General features: G+C 37.4%; 1 protein-coding gene across 3 annotated transcripts; it reads left to right on the plus strand.

Moving 5' to 3' along the window:
• Nucleotides 1-1576: 1576 nt before the first annotated feature.
• LOC113754439 (pentatricopeptide repeat-containing protein At3g18110, chloroplastic) lies at nucleotides 1577-13282 on the plus strand. 3 transcript variants are annotated; one of them, XM_027298847.1, is made up of 9 exons: nucleotides 1577-5276; nucleotides 5394-5594; nucleotides 6039-6129; nucleotides 6252-7407; nucleotides 7646-7746; nucleotides 8258-8319; nucleotides 9198-9247; nucleotides 12323-12546; nucleotides 13018-13282. In XM_027298847.1, the coding sequence occupies exons 1-4, from the start codon at nucleotides 1615-1617 to the stop codon at nucleotides 6780-6782; spliced, it is 4485 nt and encodes a 1494-aa protein (XP_027154648.1). In that variant the 5' UTR covers nucleotides 1577-1614; the 3' UTR covers nucleotides 6783-7407; nucleotides 7646-7746; nucleotides 8258-8319; nucleotides 9198-9247; nucleotides 12323-12546; nucleotides 13018-13282. The 3 variants fall into 3 exon arrangements, with proteins under 3 accessions (XP_027154648.1, XP_027154649.1, XP_027154650.1); XM_027298848.1 differs by lacking the exon at nucleotides 13018-13282 and having other exon boundaries at nucleotides 6252-6840; nucleotides 12323-12693; XM_027298849.1 differs by lacking the exons at nucleotides 6039-6129; nucleotides 6252-7407; nucleotides 7646-7746; ... (2 more) ...; nucleotides 12323-12546; nucleotides 13018-13282 and having other exon boundaries at nucleotides 5450-5552.
• The last annotated feature ends 4447 nt before the right edge of the window (nucleotides 13283-17729 follow it).

Here is a 17729-nt window from a genome sequence, read left to right on the forward strand (position 1 = left end):
CATCTTGGGACCTTACCAATTAGGTTGAAATAATTGGGTTAGATGAATTTCTTCTCCAAGAATCTCCAAGAAACAACTTTCTTCTTGTAGTTATTTGGAATTTTCAAATACTTAGACTAACAGCAAATTAGTATTATTAAGAAGTTTGGTGTTGTAAATTTCCACGACTAATAGTTGTAAATTTTGTTTATGTCATCTGAGCTGCAACATAAATGACTGATTCCCCCTCCCTCAATTCCTATGATTTTCTTTGCGGTTTCTTGCTTTAGGATATATCCTAGCATCATGTTGATGCAATTAAGAGTTTTATATGGTCATTATAAATAATCAATTCTTCTTAAATAATCTAAACAACGATAGCAATTTGAATGGATTTCAAATCTTTCATCAAATTCCTCAATTCGAATGAAGCCAAGAGATTAGCAGGTTACTTTTTTTGTCTTGCAAGTTTTCATACTGAAACACTAGAATTAGAAACGAATAATTAGTATCTTCATATTTTGCATTTTTAAAAATCCTTCTGGGCACTCCACGCATTTTGCATGGCTACCAAAAACTAGTATAGAAAAAAGTACCAATGATATCAACAATATATAATATAAACACGTAATATGATAAATCTTCAACCCTATATAAATAATAAGTATGAGTTAATTTCAGAAACATTCCCTAAGGTTTATATTAATATCACCTAGTATTCTTGAAGTTTTAGAAATCTTACAAAGCTCCCCTTGAATGACAATTTGTATAACATTATGTCACCACTTATATGTAAAAGTAATATTAGAAAATGCATTGGAGGAGAGAGATTATATCATCTTTATACTTTTACCCTTGTTCAATTTGATTTATGAAATTTGAAATGTGAAAAAAGACAAATAAGGTGGAATATTAAATTTAGAATATGAGAAGGTGTAAGTGCAATAAGTAATACATTTAACCGTTTCATAACTAGCTAACACTATTATATACAAGCGCAATACAAGTGTAACTTTTAAAGTTACTTTAACATTATAAAAAGACAAAAGTTTCAAGAGATTGGTGGCAACAAGAAGGAAATTAAGAGTAAAGATTATGTAGTAAAGAGACAAAAGTTTTGCTGCAAAGAGGGAAATTAGAATGAAAATTTTAGAAAATCAATTGTGACAAAGACGAATGTTAAAAGCAAAGATTTTTGCAACAAAGAGGGAGAGAATATTTTAAATGTCATTGTTGTTATTCGTTTTTAAATATTTTAGCTTGTAGGATTTTTTTTTTTTTAGTCAAAATCTTCTCTCAACCTTTTGCTACTTAAAAAAAATAGGAAAACATTAGATGTAACTTTGTCATTTCAATGCCTCTAATCAAGACGTCAAATCACATCACATTAATAGGAGAGCTTAGTGAGATTTTCGGGACTTCCAGTGTGCCAGACGACATTAGGATGAACCTCGGGGCAAATTTCTGAAATTAACCCGCATAAATATCTTTACCTTTTCTTCCATTATTATCGCCAATTTAAATGACTACAGGGGCACTCCGGATAAAATACCATTGCAGCAGGAAGTAAATACTGAAATCCCATTGCAGGCAGCAGGAAGATTGGTTTGGTGTTTGGATTGCCGGGGAGGGAATATGGCAGCCTGCGCAGGATTGCCAACTAACGCTACTATTGCTTCAGCAGCACCATTGCAGCAGCAAATCTCCAACTCCTCCATAAAGAAGCTACCCAATAAACCTTCCTCCCCTGTTTCTGTTTCTGTTTCTCTTTGCTCTTGCTCTTCCTCTTCTAGTTGTTGTACAACTAGGAGTTGTACCACTACCACCACTGAAGAAACTTGTTCGAACCAGAAATTTAGTTACAGCAGAGCCTCCCCATCCCTCAGATGGCCCCACCTCAAATTCCCTGAAACTCACCACCTCCACCACCATTCCTCTTTCCCCCAACCGCCCTCTCCCACTACTTCTGCTGTAAATTTGGTAGGGGAGATCAAGGGTGGTAGAGCTGAAAGTGCTGACAGAGAAGAAGAGACAATTTTGTTGAGAGGGAATGGGGAGGAGGAAGAGGAAGAAGAGGCGGTGCGTTGGCCTAGGCCTATTAGGAAAGCAGCTAAGAAAATGAACAAACTGGCGTTAAAGAGGGCTAAAGATTGGCGGAAGAGGGTTCAATTCTTGACTGATAGGATTTTGGGTTTGAAGCCCGAGGAGTTTGTTGCCGACGTGCTTGATGAGAAGATGGTTCAGATGACTCCTACGGATTTTTGTTTTGTGGTCAAGTGGGTCGGGCAGACCAGTTGGCAGAGGGCACTGGAGGTCTATGAATGGCTGAATCTTCGCCATTGGTACTCCCCTAATCCCCGCATGCTTGCCACCGTGCTCGGTGTGCTTGGTAAGGCCAACCAGGAAGCGCTGGCCGTCGAGATTTTCACTCGGGCGGAGCCTGGGGTTGCTGCCACTGTCCAAGTGTATAACGCCATGATGGGTGTTTATGCCCGGAATGGGCAGTTTACTAGTGTTCGGCAGCTGCTTGACTTGATGCGCCAACGGGGCTGTGAGCCAGACCTCGTCAGTTTCAATACTCTGATCAATGCACGTTTGAAAGCTGAGCCTTTGTCGCCAAATTTGGCAATTCAACTCTTGAATGAAGTCAGGAGCTCAAAGATTCGACCTGATACCATCACTTACAACACTCTTCTCAGTGCTTGTTCACGCGACTCCAATTTGGAGGAGGCCGTGAAGGTTTTCGATGACATGGAAGTGAATAAGTGCCAGCCCGATCTTTGGACGTATAATGCCATGATTTCGGTGTTTGCCAGATGTGGACTACCTGGTGAAGCTGAACGGCTCTTCAAGGATTTGGAGTCAAAAGGGTTTTATCCTGATGTGGTCACATATAATTCTCTACTGTATGCATTTGCAAGAGAAGGTAATGTTCAGAAGGTAGACGAAATATGCAGAGAAATGGTTAAGATGGGTTTTGGAAAGGATGAGATGACTTTAAATACTATCATCCACATGTATGGGAAAAATGGTCAGGTTGGCCTCGCGTTGCAACTGTACAGAGACATGAAAACAGCAGGTCGGAATCCTGATGTAGTTACGTATACTGTTCTCATTGACTCGCTTGGAAAAGCAAATAAGATTACAGAGGCTGCACGGGTCATGTCAGAAATGCTTAATGCTGGTGTTAAGCCAACTGTCCGTACTTACAGCGCTTTAATCTGTGGCTATGCAAAAGCTGGGAAGAGAATGAATGCTGAGGAGATGTTTAATTGCATGCTTCGTTCTGGAATCAAGCCTGATAGGTTGGCTTATTCTGTCATGTTGGACATCCATTTAAGGTCTAATGAAACCAAGAAGGCAATGATGTTGTATCGGGAAATGGTTGATGATGGATTCTTGCCAGATCTTTCCCTTTACGAGGTTATGCTCCGAGTCCTTGGAAGAGAAAAAAAATCTGAAAGTATAGAGAAATTAATTAAGGATCTGGAGGAGTTACATGAACTGAGTCCACATATAATTTCCTCTATACTTACAAAGGGTGAGTGTTATGATTTTGCTGCTGAGATGTTGAGATTAGCCATTGCAAAGGGATATAGTTTGGACAATGAGAACTTGTTATCTATCTTGAGTTCTTATAGTTCATCTGGGAGGCACTTAGAGGCAATTGAATTGCTAAATTTTCTAAAAGAACATCCTTCTGGATCTGACAGATTCATATCTGAAGCCCTCGTTGTTATCTTCTGCAAGGCTAATCAAATGCATGCTGCTTTGAAGGAATACCATGAACTCCGTGAATTCAGTTTTTTTTCTGGAAGCTTTACCATGTATGATGCCCTCATCAAGTGCTGTGTGGAGAGTGAACACTTTGCTGAAGCTTCACAAATTTTCTCTGACATGAGATTTAATGCACTGGAGCCTTCTTGGGATATTTATAGAATCATGGCAACTAGTTATTGTAGACTTGGCTTCCCGGAGACTGGTCATTTTTTGGTTGATCAGGCTGAAGCAAGAGGCATTGCTGTTCATGACATATCCACTTATATTGGTCTGATTGAGGGTTATGGTAGGTTGAAGTTATTGGAAAAAGCAGAGAGCATTGTTGGAAGTCTAAAAAAACAATGTAGTGTAGTGGACCGGAAGGCTTGGAATGCATTAATACAAGCTTATGCTGCAAGTGGTTTCTATGAGAAAGCAAGAGCAGCATTCAATACAATGATGAGAGATGGTCCTTCCCCAACAGTAGAAACCATTAATGGCCTTCTGCAAGCATTGATAGTTGATGACAGATTGAACGAGCTTTATGTTGTAATACAGGAGCTGCAAGATATGGGCTTCAAAATTAGTAAAAGTTCTATTATTTTGATGCTTGATGCTTTTGCTCGAGCAGGAAACATATTTGAAGTGAAGAAGATATACCATGGAATGAAAGCTGCGGGATATTTTCCGACCATGCATCTCTACAGGGTTATGATAGAGTTGTTGTGTGGTGGAAAACAGGTAAGAGATGTTGAAGCTATGGTTTCAGAAATGCAGGAAGCGGGATTCAAGCCTGATATATCCATAAGGAATTCAATGCTGAAGTTGTACACAAAGATTGAAGATTTTAAGAAAACAGTTCAAGTATTCCAGCAAATTCAAGAAGCTGGACTGGAAGCAGATGAGGATACATACAGTACTCTGATACTAATGTACTGTAGGGATCATAGGCCAGAAGAGGGGCTTTCTTTGGTGCGTGAAATGATGCAGTTAGGTCTGGAACCAAATCTGGATACCTACAAAAGCTTGATTGCAGCGTTTTGTAAACAGCTGATGCTGGAACAAGCTGAGGAGCTCTTTGAAAGACTCAGGTCAGGAGGGCATAAACTGAATCGTTCTTTTTATCATTTAATGATGAAGATGTACAGAAACTCTGGAAATCATTCTAAAGCTGAAAAGCTGATGGTTGTGATGAAGGAATCCGGAGTGGAACCAACCATCGCTACAATGCATTTGCTTATGACTTCTTATGGCAGCTCTGGCCAGCCGATGGAAGCTGAAAAAGTTCTTAACGATTTAAAATTAACGGGTTTAACTCTTGGTACACTGCCATATTGTTCCGTCATTGAGGCTTATCTCAAGAATGGAGATCGTGATATTGCCATTCAAAAGCTCCTGGAGATGAGAGCAGAAGGTCTGGAACCAAATCACATGATATGGACTTGCTTTATTCGAGCTGCAAGTATGTGTCACAGTACTTCTGAGGCTATAATACTATTAAATGCCATTGCTGACGCTGGGTTTGATCTCCCACTAAGGTACACCAGTTTTTATTGCTTATTCTTCTTTATATTGTTGTTGGGACAAGGCGATATTGGGGTGGCTTCTTTATAGAATTTGTCCATATTAAAAAATAACAGTGGTTTATTTTTTAGGTTTCTTAGAAATAGTTCAGAGTTATTGGTATTAGAGATGGATCGCTATCTTGCAGAATTAGAGCCATTGGAAGATAATGCTGCATTTAATTTTGTAAATGCTTTGGACGACCTATTGTGGGCTTTCGAACTTCGGGCCACTGCATCATGGATTTTCCAATTGGCAATCAAGAGAAACATTTATCCGCATGACATATTCAGGTAATGCTGATATGAGCTGTATATATACATGGTACTACGTTTTTTGAGAGCTTTCATGTTCATCTAGGTTAGAGAACGAGGAGATGTGTTTTTGCCTGTGGATGAGCCTCAGTTGATATGTTCCCCAGGAAACTCAAAATCATGTAAAACTTGATAAAGTTACCGTGTTTGATCACCAGATCCCCATATATTAAGTGAATCTGTGGGTTTTCTTTCCTGTTTCTGTTGATAACTAAATGAAAACTTGTGATCCTGAAAGCAGACCTTTGTTGAGGTCCTAATCACTTTCATGGTAACAGATGAGGAGAATTACACAACCTAAAACTCCACATTCATGTTAGTGATTGTTTTGTGCTTCAAATGAAACATTAATTGGCAGTTAAGTGCTTTAGGCTTCCCTTTATGTTCATACAGTCTTGCTCATTTGCATACATGATTCTGCAGGGTGGCTGACAAGGACTGGGGGGCTGACTTTAGAAAGTTATCGGCTGGTGCTGCTCTTGTCGGCTTAACATTATGGCTTGACCACATGCAGGAAAGTTTCTCTCTCGTTAATATCTACTCCGGTCTTAATCGAAAAGTTTCTTTGCTTGTGTTAGATTAGCCTCTATCATTGTTACTACGTCTTTGAGTCTCATGTAGATTATAGTTCTGCAGGATGCTTCATTGGAGGGTGTCCCAGAATCTCCAAAATCTGTGGTGCTGATAACAGGTGCATCAGATTACAATCATGTCTCACTGAACAGCACAGTGAAGGCATACCTATGGGAAATGGGATCTCCATTTTTGCCTTGTAAAACTCGGAGTGGTCTCCTAGTTGCAAAAGCTCATTCCTTGAGGATGTGGTTGAAGGATTCTCCATTTTGCCTGGACCTCGAGTTGAAAAACAACTCAACCCTCCCAGAGACAAACTCTATGCAGCTAATTGAAGGATGTTATATTAGAAAGGGCCTTGTTCCTGCTTTTAAGGACATAAAGGAGAGGCTTGGCCCAGTGAGACCTAAGATGTTTTCACGGCTGGTTTTGCTGCCAGACGAGAAAAGAGATAGGGTAATCCGAGCTGATATAGAAGGGAGGAAGAAAAAGTTGATCAAATTTGGAAAAGCTAGGGCTGTTGGGAGGAAGAGTGTGCAATTCAGGAAAAGGAAGTTTGTAAGGAGTTCTAAGCCATCAAACTCGGGAATGTGAGATCAAATAGGGCTGGCTTGCAGTTTTGACTGCCAAAGAAAGTCAAGCCTGTTTCCAAGTAAATTTCAGCGCGAATGTTGTCCTGAAATTTGTTTTCTTTGCATGTTGTCCTGATGGGAAAGAAAATCTTTACTACTATAAAGACAGGAGTTTCCAAATGACGAATCAAATTGAAGATGACAATTCAATTTCATCCTGTTTACTAATTTTGGAATTCTGTAGTTAATTTTGGTGGCAGAAAAGTAATTTCAGTGGTCTTAGTGTCTTCCAGAACTCCCCAATTCTCCAACTGTCTCCATCCCTTCTCTCTCTTTGTCGCTCTCATTCTCTATGAACCGCCCCTGCCGTCCATCCCAATCTCTTTCGGCTTTCTCGTCTTCTGTCTATACAGAAAATTCGAATTCAGCAATGGCAGTTGGTGATAAGGGATAATTGTGACTTGTGAGGTAGGTCTTTGGTCTTTTCTGCCCCGCAATTTGTCCCTGGATGGCCAAGAGAACCCCGACTAGAGAGCTGGGACTTGGAGGATGTGAATTTAGTTTTGCATAGCCCATTTGTCCTTGCCATCTGTGTCATCCTCACCGGCTTCCTTTCTGTGCAAGATTTTCATAGAATACACTTGAGGGTAATTAGTTTGGCACCATTTTTCTGAATATTTTGATACTTGGTAGTTAAATTTGCCATATCTTGAGCGAATATTTCCGGCTTCTCGCTCGTTGGCAAGATTTGAGGTTTTTTTCTTGTGAATTTGTTGTCTATTTAGTACTTTGGGATGGTTTAAATGGTAATTATGTTCTCTTGGTTCATAAATAATTGTCCTTCCTAATTTGCTCTACTTCCTTTGAATTTTGCTTGTGTACTAGTTGATTCAATAGTTGTGAAGTGAATGTAGCAAGATGGTCGTATGCCCAGCTTATTTATGTGGAACACCATCAGCGGTGATGACTTTGACAAATTCAAGAAGGTACAGGTATTCCAATCATGTGGTCTTTTCTGGCCCTCTTCCATATCACTTGATATTATGAAACTCTGGATGGTAAATCATGATTTTCGATGTGTAAAGTTTTCTGCGATTCTCCTCTTGTCATGTATACAATTAAGCATAATGCCTCTCATTGTTTCCTACCTAATTTATGCCACTTTTGTCATAGAGTACACTACTTTGTGCTGCAGTGGATTTAGCAAATTGTCAAGTTTGAAGAAAACTAATAGTAGTGAAGCAAAATGATTAAGTTGAAAATACTCGATAAATGAACAAATGAGAATATTTACCTTATACTTCTAAAATGATTGTGCCACTTCATTGCCTGAAGTTTTGAATTTTGATTGGTACTTTTGGTTGCTTTTATGATTGTTTGTTCTACTTCACTGCCTGAAGTTTTCAATTTGATTTTTTCTTGGGGTTGCTTTTGTGATTGTTCGTTCTTTGTATAGAGATTACTTTTTATTAATTTGAGTTGTTTATCAATTTTTAGTGAGAGCCTTCTGTAATGTTGGAACATTTGAATGAAGAACAGCTGAACCTTGAAGTTGATTGGTGAGTTTGTCTTTGTTTTGCTGTGTTCTGCTTTTTATGACTGTTTATTCGTAGTATAGAAATATCTTTTTTCCCATCTGTGTATTATTTGTTCACCATTACCAGCTCAAATTTCATATCAGTTTTTCATTGAAATCACTATTAAACAGTGCAGTTGTCGCTCATTAATTAGTTCTTGAAGGAGAAAATCTCCCTTTTGAATTTGTCATGGGTTACTGAATTCCCCAGTGCCTATTCTTTCATCTGGTTATGAGCACGATTTGGCTTTTTATATGATCACAGGTTGTTCCTCAACTCCATTTATGAATAGTATCACTCTACATTTTCTTCTGGTCTTGTGATGAATTTTGGCAAAAAGTAGTAAAGAAATGAGAACTTGAAGAATTAGTTCCTGGAGTCTTTATGACTCTAATCCATCTTAATCTGTCAATGGATTCCGTTGTCTTTTCTACATCACATCCTATTATAATAGTCTGCTATTCAACATGAGTGTATAAAGAGCTAACAGCCCTTGCCACATTGGATTTTCGTTGTCGAGTCACGTGTCTTCGCTCGATGCATGGGCGTTGTAGCCAAAATCTAAGGCCTCTTCTAGTTTGCCTCGTTTCCATCAAGATAGTAGCCTCGACATTTCCAGCTCTTCCCCCTCGTTTGCTTCTCCTCCAGAATTCGGTTCCTGATCTGCTTTCAGGCCATTTTTGCTACGATTTAGGGACCATTTGCTTACGTTAGATCAAGTTTTCGCGTCTGTAATTCACGAGTACATTTCTTCCAGGCACTAATTTGAATGACAGCAACATTTCATAGCAGCTAATCTCAAAGTTTAGGATGCTTCTCCATGCTTGTGATTCTTACTTCCTTTTTCATTTTTTTTATAGGGGATTTTCGGGGACGCTGGCTTGCTATGGTCGGACTATCATTGTTGTTGGTAGGGAGATTTCTGCTATAATCTTTTGTGGCTGTTGTTCTATTCTCTATTTGTTTTGGATCTGATTTGGATCCTTGGTTGCCCTGATTTGGTACTTTGAGGGGTATTTGGGGGTCATCAATGTTGCTTTTGTGCTGCTATGACATTTTTCTCTTTTTTTTTTTTCATAACAGTAAGAATGTTCCTCTGCCCATTGGTACGTTGTTCTGTTCTCTTTTTGTTTTCCTCTGAATATCTAACTTGTTTGGAGCTTGTGTTTGCTTTGGTCTTGTAGTGGGTGGGGTTTTCTATTATTATTATATTTTTTTAATGAAGTCCATTTCTTATTTTTTTTCAGAAGTTTTCTTTTTGACCTTTTTACCATTTTTTTCTTGGCATTGTATCAGGTCACAAGATTTTTATCTTTTTACCTTGGCTGATATGAACTGAAGCCTTGATTGTACTGTTTTTCTACCTTTGTTTTGGGTCAGACGGGATAAAGTATCTTGTTTCTGCCACTAATGTACAGTTTTCTTGTTTAGTTATTTGGATTTTCATGTGCTTGGTTTCTTTTTTTTTTTTTCCGCTGCTCACTTTGGCTCTTACTGTTTTGCGTTTTGCATGTGTTAGAAAGTGATTTCTTGTATGTGATGTAATTTTTACAGTTTGTGCTCACCAAATTGACAGACTTCGTGGATGTATTAGATATGGTTCTAAAAGCTTTTCTAAAGTGTAACTCTTTAATAAACTTAAAAATGTTTTAGTCTTGAGGTATACTGAGGAATGGAATACATTATTGTGATTAAGAAGGTGCTTACCTTTAATATGAATTTTTTGATAATTTTGGGAGGTGAATATTATTTGTGGAATTTAGGCCATATGCTTGGGTAAAATGTGTAACTGGAGAATCAATGTTTCTAAACCAACTCATTGAAGGAAGGGTAAGGCGAAGAAAGGAAAAAAAAAAAAAGAATTAGACAGCACCATGCGTCTATGCTGGCGCAGATCTAAGCTTTATTTTCATTTTCTTGGTGCTTATTCAGAACGTCAGTTATATTTTTTGTTTTCTTTTATTTTTTAAGCTCAAATAAGCTTATTGACCTTCTTGGAGTTTGATATTCTGCATTTAATCTGGCCAAATTCTGACCTTTTTTCTGGGTCAATGATTTTAGAGTTGGAAAGCCTTATCAAGAGTAATGATTAACTGAGGACTCAAAAACCATTTACATAGCTGGCCATATTAAATCTCCTTCACGTTCCTTTTTTTCTCTTTCTAATTTTTTAAATGATCTGAACTATCTTTCCTTCGAAATAGTCGGGTTTTGAAGCTTCAAATCCTATTAATATTCAAAGCTCTATCTTGACGTAGCCAACAACATGTTTTACCATCAGCAGCATGGCTCTTTTTGTTCCCCTTTTTTGGAGTGGTTTCTTCAGTTTCCTTTTGTTTTCTTTATGTTATCTGTAGCAATTCTTTCCAGAATCTTTTATCCAATGTTCAAATTAAAGCTTTTTCAGTTTTTCTTCTTTTTTTTTCAATTTTTTTAAGTTGTAATTATACAGATTTCCTTTTATTTTCACCAAGATTCTGTATGATGAATTTCATTTTCCGCCAGATGATATTCCAAAGCAAAGCTTGAGCGCCTACTTTTATGAAGAATTTTAATGACCAATTTCTTTTTATTGGATAGAGCAGTTGAAGAATTTTAGTTCCCAGTTAAGAAAGAAGAAGATCTTGCATTTTGAATTTCTGTAGAGTGGTTGGAAAATTTTAGATCTCAATTAAGAAAGGAGAGGATCTCGTAGTTTGAATTTCGAAAAAAGATGAAAATATCTTTTGAGTTCTCATGTTTCAATGTAAATCTTGTCATTGAAGGATGGCTAAGAAAGTTTTCTGAAGCTCTGATGAGGCAGCTTTTGTCTGACTTGTATTCAAGAGAGAAAAAATTATGAGCATTAACTACTGAAACAGTTAGAAACAACCCACATATTGATCCATCTAAAGTTTCTACTCGGCTATTAAGAAAAGAAGAGGGAAATTTGCATTGATTTTAGGTCTGAAGATGATTAAAAATGATGTGTAAAGATTGTCTTTAGGAGCTATATGCGAATATACTTCTTTCATGTGTATACAACAGAGAAATCTTCCAATGTAATCCTCATTACTTTGTATAGGCACTTTACGTGTTCAAGTATTTTGCTTTTCGTTGTGTGAAAACGATTTGTTGGTGTTAATGGCTTTTGTCATTACATGTTCTCTTTTAAATTTTTTTAATAGATTTGACAGAAAGAAGGTACTATATGAACTAAATTTGAATTATATTTGAGTCCAGTGCCACTATCCACACAAATGCAGACTTTGTGTTTAAAAATGTACATGCAACTAACTGCCTGCCGATATATGCTGGTTGATACTGTTCGGATTCAAGTAAGAAAGTATTTGGCGATATTTTTCATGTAATCCAGTCTGATCTGATATAGTTACATATGCATTAGGCTGATGTTTTATGGCTGCATAACATTCTCACTGCACAACTTCCTGGTTGCCTCTTGTTTTTAATGTTCTTACCAATTCTTGAAAGTTGTGTTGCTTTTCCTTCTGTTGTACATGTAAAGCGTTATAGAGTTGTTGTAGTATTTTGAGTAATTGCAGCCATTAGATCTCAAATTGTGGGTCTTTTTGTTTACACAATTTCAGCAACCGGGTTCAAGATTTTTCAGAGGAGCCACAACTAGAATGAGAACTAATGCTTGTAAAACCAATGCTTGTGAAAGTTTCTGTAACACTCAAGTAAATGTATTTCTTATAGAAGCCTACTATCTTGAGATCTGAAAATTTTGTGAGCGGGTCCCTGCAGTTCTTTGTATGATTTCACTTTAGTTTTGTTGTCAGATTGGTGGACATTTTTAGATAAAAATCATGGATGCAAGTCACTTATTGACTACTGAGGTTGTACTGAAGCACTTTTCCTGTTGCATTTGGATTACAACTTCCACTTTACATGTCTGCAAGTTTAATCTACTATACTTACAATGACTTCATAAAGTGATGAAATTATAGATTGATGTCAGCTACATTTGGTAATTCTATGCTAGATCAATGGCACTTTCCTTTTGTGATGCTGGAAGTTGTGAGAGCATACGCCTTGCGTACAAGTAGCTGACAGATTAGCACTCGTTTCAAAGCTGATCGCTATTTGCGCATCCTTTGTTCGGAGGAAGTTCCCGAGTACGCAAATAGAAGACTCCATGAAACAAGGACTCATTCATTTATTCCGCAGTCTAGAACTTCTTTGCTGTTATTAGCTTCACCAGGAAAGGTATGGGAAATTGTATCCCTGGCATTTTAGCTTGAGAATTTAGCTTTAGTCAGATTCTGCAAACTATAAATCTTACTGGTTGAGGATTTTAAGATTTCCTGGTCTGTCTTTTGGAACCCTTATTTTTTCTGAATTTGAGGGCTAAGCTTCTGCAATGATATGTTGGTTGATTTTCGTTTTAATGGTCAGTGTTTTTTGGTATGTTTTCCATGCGGTAAATATCGTACTTAATATAATGGTGTTTGTGATATTCTCTCTCTAACAATTGAAATATGGTATTGAAATACAACATTTGTAAATGGCATTTTATATCTTGATGTATTCTTGTGTTAATTTGCCTTTCGATTGATCACTGGCTTTACAATGGTTCTTGATGTATTCTTGCTCTACTGGACTGTTCTATAAGCATTGTTGCAATATTCTTTCTCTCGCTGATGTTCATTTTTTTTTTTTTTTTTTTTATCAACACAGGGGTGTCCGGGTCAATGCTTACGGGGCCCGACTAATCCCCTGCGCCTGAAGTACCCCGCCCCCCAAGAGCACCCAGGCGGTATGTGGAGCCAGACTCGAACCGGTGCCACCACGAGGAAGACCCCATGGGATCACCAGCTGAGCTGACCCAGAGGGGCGATCTCACTTGATGTTCATATGTCCTGGCAAAAATTAGACTGGAAATCATAGATATATGGGACTCTATATTAATACAATAAAAATGGCTTTTTTCTTTTCTGTTTTATAAGGTTAAAATTTGCATAAAACTCAAATTAGAGCATGGCTTTATATAAAACTGAAGAAGCGCTTCTTTAAAAAAAAAAAAAAAAAAAACAAAATAAGAGATCTAAAAACATGCATATTATACAAAAGAGATTTAAAAAATTCAAAATTCACTTGAAAGCCATTCCTGATCATAAGCAAACCAAACAAGTAGTTTTATAATAATACCCATTCCATTACTAAACCAAACATGTTGGGGGGAATCGTCAAAATCCATACTCATGCTACTGTTAATGATATTCATAGTGATAATGACTGAGGAATCTGAACCAAACGGCTTCTAAGGAACTATACCACCCCATGGTGACTACTGATTTTTATATTTGTTAGCTGAAATTTGTATCTGGCTCTCCATGGTTTTCCCGCCTTCAGCGTGCTTGAGTTCCCATATGAATTAGGAAGATTTGGAATGCGGTTTACTTTCTGCACTGGAAGCCCATGAATCATCTTACTATAAATGCTTTCACTATTTTGACAGCATGGAAAGATAGCAAAATCTATCCCCTGACGATGTTTATACAAGTTTTGAGTTTCGGTAGGAAATTGATGGATCTCTTAACCAGACCATAATGCAACTGAGCCTTGAGATAGCAAGTGTAGATGTCAACTTGGACTGAATCCTCTAATATTCTAGTAATTGTTAACTGACTTTTGTTGTTAAGGCATTATTTAATGAGGACAACATTTTCTATTTTTTACACGATTATATAATCACATGAACGTAGGGGTGTGCAAAATCGAAAAATTCCGATTTTCCAACCGAATTCGAATTGAATTCGGAAATTCGAATTCGATAATTCGGAATGAAAATCGGAATTTCGATTTCAAATTGGTCGAATTCGGTAACGAGATTTTTCAAATCGGAAATTCCGATTTCGAATTCACAATTCGAAATTGAAATCGAAATCAGAATTCGGAATTTCTATTTCGATTTCAAATATGTTATATATATATATATATATAATTCATGAATTCGGTGAAATCGAAATTCCTATTTCGATTTCGATTTCAATTTCGTTTTCACACACATATATATAATATTTTATATATATGTAATATAATATTTATATAATAATAATAATAATTTTTATATTCATGAATTCGGAATTTACTGAATTCGAAATTGAATTCGGAATGAATTCGAATTCGGAATTGGTGAATTCAAAATCGAAATCGGTCGAAAATACTAATACCAAAATTTCGAAAAATTCTGATTTCAAAGTTCCTAATTACCGATTTTAATTTCGATTCACACCCCTACATGAATGTTTGACTTTTACTGAAATATCAGATGAAGTCTTGATTCTTTCTGAATGTTGCAATCTGTGAGGTTGCAGCCATCCTCAGCCTACTTACTAGTAATATCAACCTTCTCTGGTTTGTGGGTGCCCTCTTCATATTAGAATTTACTCTGATTTTGGTTCTATATATATATATATTGGGTTTTTCTATAACTAAATTTCATCAGAAGCAAGCAAATTCCATTAATGGATCCATTTTGGATTAGTACAAATAATTTCACTGAATTGGACATCTGCATCATTTTTCCCATCAAGCATCACGCAGTTTATGCCTCGTAGTGTCATTGAATTCATTTAGAACTCAAAAGGGTGCACTCCCAGGGGATACATTCAGTGGTCTTGTCTCATTTTGATCACACAAACAATGTTAGTTTGTTAAATCAAACTTCTAAAAATCTGCTGTGCGGAAAGTCAGATCCAACCACACTAAAGATATGAAGAGTCTCTGTGACATCTAACAAGTAAATTTTTCAACTCATTGCAAGGAATAGGCAAATCAAATAGTTGGCGTGTAGCATGGTGCTTGCAAAGTTAATCGAAAGATTTACAAATATGATACAACATACTTATTAACAAACCTCTATTTGTCTTTCAGGCACACACAACCTTTCAGCTATTGGCAATATTTATGGGTGAACCAGTATAGTGGGCAAACCAACTTGGCTTGCTAAATAGACCATTAAAAAACAAACAAGCAAAGGGCAACGAGTCACAACAATGCACCCCGAATGAAGATTTATTTCCTTTCCCAGACTGCTTTACAACTTCTATAGTTGCCATGATTAGCACATATCATAGTTGCTAATCCTTTTCACAATAATACATATTGTAAACATACCTGTGACGACCCCACCTCCCCCTAAGGCGTACCAGAGGGTTCGGCGGACCGCCTGCCCAGCTCTCGCCAGGACTCACTCACTCGAATCACGTGCACATAACCATGAACCATAGATAACATTCACAATTCAAGCTTATAATTTACATTGATAGGAACCAAGGTACAACGTCTCGATATACTTAAACTAGGTCAAAAGTATACAGTCCAAGTACAAAATGTTCCATTCGAGGAATAGCGCGAGTACAAAACCAAAATTCAAAACAAAGTCTAAAGTAACTAGACTACGCTAGCCTTTACACTTCTCACGCTTCTCTCGTACCCCTGTAAGGAAAACAAACTAATAGGGTGAGCCGAAACCCAGTGAAGTTCCAAATATCAAATTGGCCATCAAAGCAAAGAATAACATAGTCATAGTGAAATAGCGAGCAAACAAGTCAAATCAAGGGAAAAATACTTCAACTAGCCAAGTAATATCAAGTTTGCATTCATATATAAGGATACAGTAGTCATATCACGGCTCCATTCCAGCTTGATCAATGGGTAGTTGACACTCCGTCAACTTTCAAGTATTAACAAATCCAAAATAAAACTTCACTACACGCCAATCCCCGTCCACCGATCAATCCTCCTTTTTCGGGCCCGCATGCCACACGAAACACGGGTGGTAATACTCGAGTATACCGGATCGCCGAGGAGATAACACTCCACTCGATTTAACTAGTGATCCAGGGTTCGTTATCTAATCGACCAGGCCCTTGCCGGCTCGACTCGATTAACTAGCCTCAGGGTTTCTGGAATTCCAGGCAAGATATATTTCAAGTACATGTAAAGCAAGTCAAGTATATTCAAGTCAAGTCAAGTATATTCAATAGCAAGAACAAGTCATTTTAAGGCAAGTGCGGTAAAGTACACCCTTGCCTTATCATTTATTTTCATGTAATCACACAAGTCAAGTAGGGGACACATGCAACAAGTACAATTGAATATTTAGAAGCACTCACCACAATAGTGCTTCTAGTTCTCGCGTCGAGGTGGTACTCCGGGTTTGGAGTCCAAATCTGCGATAAAATTTCAGTTTGAGAACTTTGAAATACGAGTAGGATTCGAAACTTAAACGTTCCGTTCATTAAGAATTGACCAATTGAAATTCATTTGAAAGACACTCGTGAAAACTTGCTCGCTTTTCAAATCATAAGGTTTTGTAACATCGATGCTTGGAAATAATACTTGAGTTGAAAGTACAAGGAAAGTCAAGTTTACATTGGCCATTAAGTCTTTTCCTCAAGGGTACAAGTTCGGCCAAGTCTTAACGTATAACACTCAAGAAACATAGTAGCAAAGGTACTCGCTAGTTCAAGTGATAATCACTTAACCTTCACTCAAATCGCTAATATAGTTTTCTAGTCCTCGAGTAAAAATTCGGGCAGCATGCCCTTTGTGTTTACCTAATTTTCCAGCCATTTAGGCTTCATTGTTTTTCTCAACCACAACCCAACATCACATATATAAGCAATTCATGACAAGAGCCGTTCCATAGGCTCACAATATCATAATAATAAGATTCACAACAATCACAAGTGCAGAAATGCAATCTAGCACAAAACAGATTTAACGTATGAATGCGGAAATAACATATTTGAGGCTACGCTTATCGGATTGAGGCGAAACCTATGCCGTTTCGAAGCTAAGACTCAGGGCTACAATGTTTATGAAGGTCACTTAGTCCAGTTTCTAATGTAACTTGGTCAAATTCTCAAATTACTAAACCAGAAACCAATTCGTCGGCTGCTTAATCACATTACACTGTAATGGACATAACTCAGTGTACAAAAATCCAATTCAGGTGTTCTTAGAGGCATTTTAAAGCTACTTCAGAACACTACAACTTTCATGTTTTGGCCCAGAGCTAAATCAGAATGGATCCTGGTCAAAAAACACGATAAACTGAACAAACTGATCACACGGACTGCTGGGGAAATACTTAAAACAGTAAGGGTATTTTGGACTTTTCACGTCCTACGTTGCTCCGATTGAGCTGAAATTTTGTAGGCACCTATAAAATACCATTCTCTACAACTTTCCTTCTTTGACCTAAGGCCAATTCGGCCTCTAACACACAGATACAAATTCGGACAGAATGTTGGGCAAATTTTCCAGATTCTGGAATTTCTAGTTTTTAGTGAATCTTTCCTTAATTTCTTGGTCCAATCACTACCAAAACACCTTATAAAACCTCAATTGCAACATATAAGCATCATATAATAAATTAG

This window comes from Coffea eugenioides, chromosome 11, assembly GCF_003713205.1.
Source record: "Coffea eugenioides isolate CCC68of chromosome 11, Ceug_1.0, whole genome shotgun sequence".
In the NCBI taxonomy this organism is placed as follows: Eukaryota; Viridiplantae; Streptophyta; class Magnoliopsida; order Gentianales; family Rubiaceae; genus Coffea; species Coffea eugenioides.

What these genes read in the sequence shown, in the direction of transcription:
- LOC113754439 (XM_027298847.1), top strand. Translation starts at nt 1,615, where the DNA reads ATGGCAGCCTGCGCAGGATTGCCAACTAACGCTACTATTGCTTCAGCA. An exon ending in TATCCGCATGACATATTCAG is followed by an intron (nt 5,595 to 6,038) that starts GTAATGCTGATA and finishes ATGATTCTGCAG; the next exon opens with GGTGGCTGACAAGGACTGGG. An exon ending in TATGGCTTGACCACATGCAG is followed by an intron (nt 6,130 to 6,251) that starts GAAAGTTTCTCT and finishes ATAGTTCTGCAG; the next exon opens with GATGCTTCATTGGAGGGTGT.